The sequence below is a fragment of the Rhincodon typus genome, chromosome 3 (assembly GCF_021869965.1).
Source record: "Rhincodon typus isolate 14 chromosome 3, sRhiTyp1.1, whole genome shotgun sequence".
NCBI classification, from domain to species: Eukaryota; Metazoa; Chordata; class Chondrichthyes; order Orectolobiformes; family Rhincodontidae; genus Rhincodon; species Rhincodon typus.
Window position 1 is genome coordinate 28,469,528 of NC_063334.1, and position 10,581 is coordinate 28,480,108.

General features: G+C 39.1%; 1 protein-coding gene across 2 annotated transcripts in view; it reads left to right on the forward strand.

Moving 5' to 3' along the window:
- The window catches only part of aco1 (aconitase 1, soluble), a 65,033-nt gene that overhangs the window by 41,653 nt on the left and 12,799 nt on the right, over positions 1 to 10,581 (forward strand). For both annotated transcript variants that reach the window (XM_020526863.2, XM_048593388.1), the window contains exons 11-17: positions 736 to 895; positions 3,592 to 3,727; positions 4,435 to 4,519; positions 5,229 to 5,385; positions 6,816 to 6,940; positions 7,248 to 7,352; positions 10,253 to 10,395. In XM_020526863.2, coding sequence (XP_020382452.1) covers positions 736 to 895; positions 3,592 to 3,727; positions 4,435 to 4,519; positions 5,229 to 5,385; positions 6,816 to 6,940; positions 7,248 to 7,352; positions 10,253 to 10,395 — 911 coding nt within the window. The remainder of the gene's footprint in view (positions 1 to 735; positions 896 to 3,591; positions 3,728 to 4,434; positions 4,520 to 5,228; positions 5,386 to 6,815; positions 6,941 to 7,247; positions 7,353 to 10,252; positions 10,396 to 10,581) is intronic.

Consider the following 10,581-nt stretch of genomic DNA (forward strand, 5'->3'; position numbering starts at 1 on the left):
CCCAATCCTTTGTCCCCAATCCTTTGTCCCCAATCCTTTGTCCCCAACCCCCGCCTTCAGCCCATCAGGTAATCCTCTATCCGTGCCACACCTTGCTCCTAACACCATGGACCCTTATTTAACAGCTTCCTGCGTGGCACCTTGTCGAAGGCCTTCTGGAAATCCAAATGCATCATGTCTACTGGCTCTCCTTTGTCTAAGTTGCTCATTACCACCTCAAAGAACTCAAAAATTTGTCAGGAATGACCTCCTCTTGATGAAGCTATGCTGACCCAGCCCTATTTTGCCATGCATTTCCAAGTGCTCTGCAATCTCATCCTTCACAATAGACTAAACTAGACTAATCTAATAAAATCCTATCAACAACTGAGATCAGGCTAACCAAATTATAATTTCCCGTGTTCTGCCTCCCTCGCTTCTTAAACAGGAGTATTACCTTAGCCATTCTCCAGTCCTTTGGGACCTTCCTTCACTCCAGTAATTCCTGAAAGGTCACCACCAATGCCTTCAGTGAAATCTGTGCAAAGTAATTGTTAAAATTCTCAGAATTATTTCTTGATTAAACCTCAACACCACCGCTCGCATTCACAGTATTGGAAATGTGCTTTCTTTGTCCTCCTTTTTCTTTAACATTCAATCAGTTGAGCTTTGGTAAAGGTCATAATTGAGAACGAAGGATTTTTGTACTGAAACCAAGTTTCCATTTTCTTTCTTTCTTGCCACTCAACTTTTTAGCGAGGATTTAAAGGATTTCAGATTCCGCCAGTTCGTCAAGATGACAAAGTGAAATTTAAATACAGTGATCAGGATTATGAGTTGTGCCATGGTTCAGTGGTAATTGCTGCCATCACCAGCTGTACAAACACCAGCAATCCATCTGTAATGTTAGGAGCAGGTATGTTACCCACTGTTGCACACATCAACCCTACCTACATTTTTTTGAAATTGGTGTTTTTGTGCTGAATTCTAATTGCAAATATTTTGGTGGGATACTAGTAGATATCCAAAACCATTGTTCAGCGCAACTTAAGTGATATATCATTTTATAATGATTTTCTTAGTTGTGTTGCAGGTATGTACAGTCTATTCTGCTAATCCTGGACTGTCTTGTCCTGTGACAGAAAGTTGAACATGCTGTAAATAGAACTGTATAAGATCCATTATAGCTTAGTTTCTATTGAGAGAAGTTTAGAGGTCGACATGTACTTGTAGAATTTTGACTCCCGAATAGAAAAGGTTAATGTGGAATGATCCCAGTGTGTATCTCTCCACCTTCAGTCCGTGCAAATTGCTGGTCAGGTAATTTCAGTGATATAACCTTGAATGAATTCTGGTCAGGCTTGCAAATGGGAATAACTTACTTTGCTGGTTATCTGACACGTATTTTGTGTTTTCAAAAAATCTGACTTGTGTTTGGGGATGCTGTATTTAAGTGCATGACACAGTGCTAGATATAAATAACCACTCTTTGTTATTGGGATTTGCAGAGCAGAAGTAGTTAGTTTCTTACAAAAGTAGAAGAAATTGTAAGGGCACCAGCAGTCTGTGGATCAAGATGCTTTCCCCATCCTCATTTTTGTAGACACACTGAACTCAGAGAGTTCAAATTACCCTTCTTTCCTTTTTACTTTGTAGTTTCCTTGTCATAATAGTTGAGTGAAATGCTACAGATACTGGAAACTTGAAATAAAACAAAGTGCTAGAAATTCTCATTCTCTTTGGAGAGAGGAACAGACTTTAACGTTTGAGGCTAATAACAACATTTTAGAATGAGATGTGTTACAGATGCAACATGTTGAACCAAGTACCGAAGCTAGAAAGGAGGGTGATTAGAGGACAGATGGAAAAGGCTATGATAGTTTGGAGGGTTGCAGTGATTAAATTACAAAAGGGCACAAAGGTGCAGTGCAGTGCAGTGCAGAAGGGTTGGTAATGGGGCAAGTAAAGAAATAAAAAGTGAATTTAGAGGAGGTCTAAGCGACAAGAGTTAGAACCATTATAAGTGTCTGATGTTCAAAAAAATTGGGGGCAGTGGTTGTGTTCTGAAATTAATGAACTATAATATAAATGTCTCTTTGACGGGTTGAATTTAATTCATTGTGAGCCAAATAGCATCAACATCAGCAGAAATACATTGAGCTGTATAAACTTGGAGAAGCTGCAGCAGCATGTTTATGGTGACTTGAGTACAGAAAGGAAAGAGAATTGCATCCTTGAAACATCTGTTGTTTCTTCATCTCCAGCAAAATTCAAGAAGGGATGCGCATTTGTGTTCTGTTTTGGTAACTTGCCAGAAGAGGAATGTTGAGAAAACTAAAACAAATCGAAACTGTTTCTGAAGGAACTATTGTTCCGGTTTTAAAAACAAGTCACTTGCAGATTCGGTGATACTCAGTGCACATTTTAAGTGTCCAAGCTCCAATTGTCTTAATTTTGTTTTACATTACTGCACTGAAAATCTGCTGCAAATTTGCATGTGTTGGAAGTGTTTGTTTTGTTACCATTCTCGTATAGAGGGATTCATTCATGTTAATGGAGCTGATGTGTTTTTTGCATTTAGTGTTTACTGGATGTATCTTCAAGGGCTCCGTCAAGCCATCTGCTAGCAGGAAGTATTTTATTATGAAACCAGCATGCTTGATCAGAATTCAACTTGTCTTTCTAAAGTATTTGCCCTGCTTATAACTCCTTGCTAAATGCAGCAAGGTTTCTGCAAGAAAATTATTTTTCTAGTTGTCTTTTAACTAATTTCAAGTAGGTTTGTAATATGCCAATTATTTATCTTAAAAAATTTCTGTGGCTATTTTATGTGACATTGTGAATGAACCTTCATGCATTATGTACAGCAATAAATTATGTATCCTTACATAACAGGAAGTAAATCAGCCTGAATCCTCTATGGAAGGACTATCTAATTGAATCCAATACCCCGGTTTCTTCCGCCGTAGCCCTGCAAGTTAGTCCTTCATAAATGCACGTCCATTTGCCTTATAAAAGTTCAAATGAAATCTGATTCTATCACTGCTGATTTTAACACTATGGAAAATGGCTTGATTTTTCTCTGCTTTGTTTTCCAATTCTGTTCACAGGCCCACTTAGCAGATCAAACAGTTTATCACTCTTTGCTGTATCCAAATCATAGAAACTCTACAATGTGGAAAGAGGCCATTCAGCTCATCAGGTCTGCACTGACTGTCTGAAAAGTTATTTACCATGGCTAACCTACCAAGCCTGCACATCCCTGGACACTAGAGGACAAGTTAGCATGGCCAGTGCACATCTCTGGACTGTGGGAGGAAATCAGAGCATCAGGTGGAAACCCACACAGATACTAGAAGAGCGTGCAGTTCCCCAAGGCTGGAATTGAGCCCAGGTCCCTGGCGCTGTGAGGCAGCAGTGCTAACCACTGAGCCTCTGTGCCACCCATCAAACCCTTCCTAATTTTGAGCATGTCTTGTGAATGAAGTAATTCCATCATCAAACAATTGGCAAATACAAGAAATATTAAGAAACCATTATTTGCTTTGTACTTTGCTGTCATGGAGCTTCATTCAGGAAACCTATTTAATATCTTTCTTCTGTGCTTTGCAGGATTATTGGCGAAGAAAGCAGTAGAAGCTGGTCTTAATGTTAAACCATACATCAAAACCAGCTTATCTCCAGGAAGTGGTGTAGTTACCTACTATTTAAAAGAGAGTGGAGTCATGCCCTATCTTGCGAAGCTAGGGTGAGTCGAGAATTTTCCCATGATTCACATTGGCAACCGTACTCTGTGCTGGGGGTTCTGTACAGAGACTGATTTTTATCATTAGCAGTATACACAATGTAGCCATTTTCAATTTTCTTTCCTACGTGCTGAAAATTCTTGGGTCCCAGTGGAATGCAGTTATATGTAAAATAATTATTTGTGACAGCAACAATGCCTTTTCTCTCAATTTGCAACTCTTTGTCTCTTAAAGTCACTGTACATTGCAATGTATTCATAAAATATGAAATACCAGTTTTGGTTCCTGCAGCAAGCTTATTTTGATGCATAGAATGAAGATTCTTTATATAGCCTTTCAATCTATTGACTTGCAAGGAGGAGCTAAGCAAACTTCAGACAAACAAAGGGAGTGAGCAATGTTAACTTAAATGTACTACTGCCTTTTTAAATCCACTTCCAGTTATGAAAATTCAAGAAATCATTGTAATGCATATATGTGGTTGGATCTATTTGTCGAATTGAGCTCAAGAAGGTAATTAAACTGTCCCGAGGACAGGAATATGTAAAGTCCAATTAGCTCCAATAATTCAAAGAACCTGAGGTACCTGTGAAAGGTACCAAACAAATGCAACTTTAACACAATGACCGTTTCAGAAGTTGCAGGGCAAGGTAAGACATATACATTTCTAGCTATTTGTGATTTTAAGTAGCTATTTTGTACACTATAGGTTTGATGTTGTCGGCTATGGGTGCATGACGTGCATTGGTAATAGTGGTCCACTCCCAGAGTCTGTAGTGGAAGCCATCACTAAGGTAAAGTGCTATAAATATCCCTTTCGTATTGATCTGTCCTTTGTTGATTGTGTACACTTTATGGAGGAGTTGCTGAAAATGAAGAGCTAAGGTGACCTTTGACATCACAAATGTAGTCACAAGGAACAAAGTGCTCGTGCATTATTGTCTTTTTACAGAACTTACCATCTGCAAGGTGTGCTGCAGCAACATGCTGAATCTCCTTTTTACAGCACTTTCCCAACCCACAGTCTGCACCACCTGGAAGAACAAAGGCAACCGGCACAAGAGAGCATAATCACCTGCAAGCTCCATCTAAGCCACACCACCTTGAAAAGGAAATAGATATCTGTTTCATTTTCATTACTCAATTAAAACCCTGGAATTCTGTCCCTATTGGCATTGTAGGTGTACCTACAGTGCAGGGACTCCAGTGATTCAAAAAGGTGCCACCTTGTCAATGATAACTGGGGCTCAGTAATAAATACTGACCTTGCCAGTGATTCCACATTTCATCAATCTATTTAAAAACTCTTGAGCACAATGTAACTAGCTAGCTAATTTGATTTTTTTTTTTTTTCTTTTTCATTCTTCATTTTCAGGGAGCTGAAAATCTAACAAAAAGACATGGCCATGATTAGTATACTATTACAATGAAAAAGTTGAATCAAGCAATATAATACCAGCATCACTCATGGAACAATTTACTTTGTTATCTTTGTTTGTTCAGAATGACCTTGTTGCAGTTGGAGTATTGTCTGGGAACAGAAACTTTGAAGGTCGTGTCCATCCCAACACACGTGCTAACTATTTGGCTTCCCCACCACTGGTTATTGCATATGCCATAGCTGGGACAATAAGGATCAACTTTGAAGTGGAACCATTAGGTAAGCTGCTTCTCCATCATAATTCAGTTTTGAATTGCTAAAGAATAGTTTCTATAAGCAAATGAAAACAGGACCACAGTTTTCCTTTAGTTTATTCTAAAGATTAGTTAAATAACTTTAATAGACTTGCAAATTTCTCTTCTGTGCAGCAGTAGAAAATCTGGTCCTGGACTGATCCCTTTGATTTTAAAAAATCAGTCTTTTTTTCAGATCCTTTTCAGATGGGCAGCACGTTGGCTCAGTAGTTAGTACTGCTGTCTCACAGTGCCAGCGACCCGGGTTTGTTTCCAGCCCTTGGGGTAACAGTCTGTGTGGAGTGGAATTTACACATTCTCCCCATGTCTGTGTGGGTTTCCTCCGGGTGCTCCAGTTTCCTCCCACAGTCCAAAGATGTGCAGGTTAGGTGGATTGGCTATGCTAAATTGCTCATAGTATCTAAGGTGGGAAATACAGGGATAGGGGTGGGTCTGGGTGGGATGTTCTTCAGAGGGTCGGTGTAGACTTGATGGGCCAAATTGCCAGCTTCCACACTGTAGGGATTCTATGATCTTCAAGTATATTTAAGTCGTTATATTCTTGCTATCGATTTCGAGCCTGGAAATTTTGAGAAGGGTATTGGATGTATATTGCCGTCACATGGAGATGATTTACAGATTGTTACCTGTTGGCATGCTTGGTATTTCCAGTAGTTGGTAAATCAGCAGTAACTGAGTCCTGAGTTGGGGCATAATTTGTACCACTGCTGAATGATCATCGTGGCTGTTATGTAGCAATGAAACAAAGACTTCTGCCTTTCACAGTTTCAAGATGTTGCACAATATTTTATGGACAGTGATGTCCTTTTGAAGTGTAGTTGTTTCATTTATAGAAAGCAGGCAGCCAGTATGTTCATAGCTATCAATGGTGATGTAATAATAGCTAGTAATAGCTGTAAAAGAAATGGCAGTTGAGCGAGAAATGTTGGTCCAACTCACTTTGCACAGTTACCCTGCCCTTTAAAAGATTAGCCATGGGCTCTTTAGATGTGTTTTTGATTTAATAACTCCAGCAACAGATGGCACCTCCAAAGCTATCCTACTCTTGTAGTGCTGTGTCAATTTAGATTGTGGTGAAGTCTTTGGACTGGGATTTGAACCTATAACCTTCTAACTCAGAAACTAGGGTACTACAACTGAGCCATGGCTGACACAACAGTGCTTTTAATGGAGAAGAGCTGATCAGTTTCTAGTCATCTTGACATTTCTAATCATTCATGAGAATTACAAGTCACATTTTCACAAATAACTTGCTATTTTTTAAAAACGTATGTTTATTTCAAGAGCATGCCTCTGGAATGTAACCAAGTTTTGATTAACTTCTTCCACCAGGATGTTGTTCAGTGCAGTGCACTTTCATGTTTACAGCTGGACTGTGTAACCATCCTCTTTCAGGTATTACTGCGGAAGGAAAGGAAATCTTTCTGAGAGAGATTTGGCCAACCAGGGAGGAACTGCAAGCAATTGAGAGGGAATTTGTTATTCCTGCCATGTTCAGGGAGGTTTACAAGAAGATTGAGGTAAACGAGGTGAACTTTACTCAGGAAATTCAAAGGTTTACTGATTTTAAACTGTTATAACAGCATCTGTGGGAAGCCTGAGTTGTGCGTAATTATAATAAAATGTTTTAATTAATATTTAAATACAGCATTTTGAAGGACTGTCCAAATTTGGCAAATTGCAGGTATGTAGTCTGTTATTTATAGGACTCAGTGCAAGTAAGCTCAGTAACTGGATGTGCATGTTAGCATTGTTGTCCTTAGAGGATTAGAGGTTCAGAAAGTCAAGTTAGGGAATAGTGTTTTATTTTGTCATATTTTCTCACAGAAAGGAAATGAATGCTGGAATTCTTTGAATGCTCCTAGTGACAAACTCTACACTTGGAATCCCAGGTCAACATATATTAAGTCGCCGCCATTTTTTGAAAACCTGGTATGTACTTGTGTATAGTTAAGGCTGAGATAGATTTCTTAATCAGAAGGAGAATCAAGGGTTATGGGGAAAACACAAGAAAGGGATATGAGAAATGTTGGATGAGTCATGATCATATTGAATGGTGGAGCAGGCTTGAGGGGCTGAATGGCCTACTGCTATTCCTTTTTCTTATAGTTTTTAATGTCTACCTGTGATGGGTGTATTCCACATTTAGGATGACTCCCTTATTCATCTCATTGTGGGGAAAAGGTTTGACTATTTCTTGATATAATCCATCTCAGATACTCAGATTAATAATATTCAAAGTGTGTCAGACATTGAGAGGAATTCTATGCGCTTAAAAATAAATCCTGCAGTGGCAGCCACTCTTATGAAAGCAAAAGGTTTGTGTTTATAAACAGTGCCTCCCATAATCTTGGACGCCAAAGCACTTCATAACACGAACACAAAACATAGTCAATGAAGTGCTTTGGATGTATAGTCACTGTTGTAATGCAGGAAATGGAGTACCTACTTATACACAGTGAGGGGCCTCAAACAGCAACTTGATGGAATTTTCTTTAAATGATGTTGGTATTGAGTCATAGAGCCATACAGCATGGAAACAGACCATTTGGTCCAACTTGTCCATGCCGACCCGGTTTCCCCAAGCTGAACTAGTCCCATTTGCCTGCATTTGGCCCGCATCCCTCTTAAACCTTTCCAATCCATGTACTGGTCAATTGCCTTTTTAAATGTTGTAATTGTAGCCAACTCTACCACTTCCTCTGGCAGCTCGTTCCATACCCTCACTACCCTCTGTGTGAAAAAGTCGCCCTTCCAATCCTTTTTAAATCTTTCTCATCTCACGTTAAACCTATGCCCTCTAGTTTTGGACTCCCCTACACTGGGACAAAGACTTTGGCTATTCACCTTGTCTATGTCCCTCATGATTTTGCAAACCTCTATAAGGTCACCCTTCAGCCTCCTACACTCCAGGGAAAATGTCCCAGCCTGTCCAGCCTCTCCTTGTAACTCAAACTCTCCAGTCTCGATTACATCCTCGTAAATTTTTTCTGTACCCTTTCTACTTTAACAACATTCTTCTTAAAGCAGGGTGACCAGAATTGTATGCAGTATTCCAAAAGTGGTCTCACCAATGTCTTGTACAGCCGGTTGAAGGATAACTATTGGCCGCAGAACAAGGGAGAACCAGTCACCTATTTTTTGAGAACAGGCGGGCCTCTGTTTAGGCTCCTATCCGAAAGATGGCACCTTTGGTAGTGCAGCACTTCCACAGCCCTGCTTGGGAGATCAAATTAGATTGGCCTTTAACCTGTGAGGTAGAAGGCAGTGGAGTTCAAGCATCCCTCCAGAGATTTGAGTGTTTTTCACTGAACCATGGCTGACACTTCAACAATTAAGTAGAGAAGGCTAAAAATTAGCATCAGCTTGCAAACTTTGACTACTTCCCTGACTTTTATTTGTACTTCATTCTGAACAGTTCCTCAGAATAGATTTTGTTCAATTGAAGCTGTTCCTGACTTATTTATATGTTAGACAATTTCTATACTAGTAACTAATGAAAAGTCACAACAAGTGAGCATCTTTTAGAAGCTTCTCAAGAAAATTGAGTGAAACATAAACACTGGCTTGGACAGGTTTGGCTGAGTGGTCAGATACTGTGCTGTATGTTCTGTGTAAACCATCTAATTCTTGAGAGATCTTTCTATGCCAAATGGCTAAATAATTTGCTCCTGTAAATCACAACAATTCAAAGTACATTATTGTTTATATGGTTTATGTTTTAAGACATCTAAATAAATAGCTCATAAATAAGAAATCTGATATTTCTTTTGAGTTGGTCAATTTCAGGCAGGCCAATAATAATGGGATGATGTCAGGAAGCAAATAATGGAAATCTGGAACTCCTTCCCTCAAAAGTTGTTGGGGCTGGGGAACAACCTGAGAAACTCAGTATTGAGCTTGGTAGATTATTCTGTTAGGCAATGAGTACTGAATCTTACAGAGCAAAGTTGGATACATGGGGATCAACTATGATCTAATTGAATAGTGGAACAGATGTGAGAGGTTGAATGGCCTCCTCCTCGTGTTGCCAGTAATCCTCAGGTCTCCAAACGAGGTAAAAATTTGCTAGAGTTCCTGGTTCTGATTGTTATCTAGTTTGCCACTATTGTAGACTGAATTTGTAGATGCAAACTGGAGAAAATACACAGATTTTTGCAGATTTCCTGTTCTTGTGCTCTGGATATACTTCCAATGCTTGTTCTTCAGCTTGATCCCCTGCACTCCTCCAATTCTGACCTCTTGTGCATCACTGCTTTTCATTAATCTACCATTAACAACCATGAAATGGAATTTCCTTTCTAAAACTCCTCTTTCCTTTAAGGCACTCCTCTAAAACCTACTACTTTGACGAAACCTTTGGCCACCTGACCCTTAAGATATGTGGTGTCAAATTTGTTTGATAGTGAAGTGCTAAGGGCCCACTTTGTTACTTTAAAGATACTATATCAGTGCAAGTTGTTGCAGTTACTTAGTGGTTATTTGGAAAAATCGTAGCAATTCCAAATTTTATTGATCTGTTGATTATTCAGCTCATTCAGATATGAATGGTTACCTTCTAAGAATTGTAATGGTGCAACAACAGCAGACAGTACAATACTAGGTATTTTAATCCAGAGATCATCTGATGTACCAATTGGGTTTTGCTCTTAATCTCCCTCAATTTATATTGGAGTACTGTCCTAATTTCCAGCATCATGTGTTTATCTCCATGAAGTAACAAGAAATGAATGAATTATCTGTTTCTATCCACCACTAGTCAATCCAAAGGACGATTGATGTATCATTTGCTACTATATACATTTTTAAAATAGACTTTTTGTTTTGTCCAGATAGTAGAACTGCAGAGTCCTAAATCTATCATTGATGCCTATGTTCTTTTGAATCTGGGTGATTCAGTGACAACTGATCATATCTCTCCAGCGGGGAATATTGCAAGAAACAGCCCAGCGGCACGGTATTTAACTGATCGAGGGTGAGAAATGAGCCTTAGTGGTTTTATTAATATCCCTACTTCATTCCTGTCTGTCTGCAAATTTCACTGCAAATGACTTATGCAGAAATACAGATATCTTGCTTGTATTCTGATATATAACTATTGCATTCTTAAAGTTATTTTCGCAAGGAATAAAGCTTCTTTATCTAAAGTTCAGTATTGCTG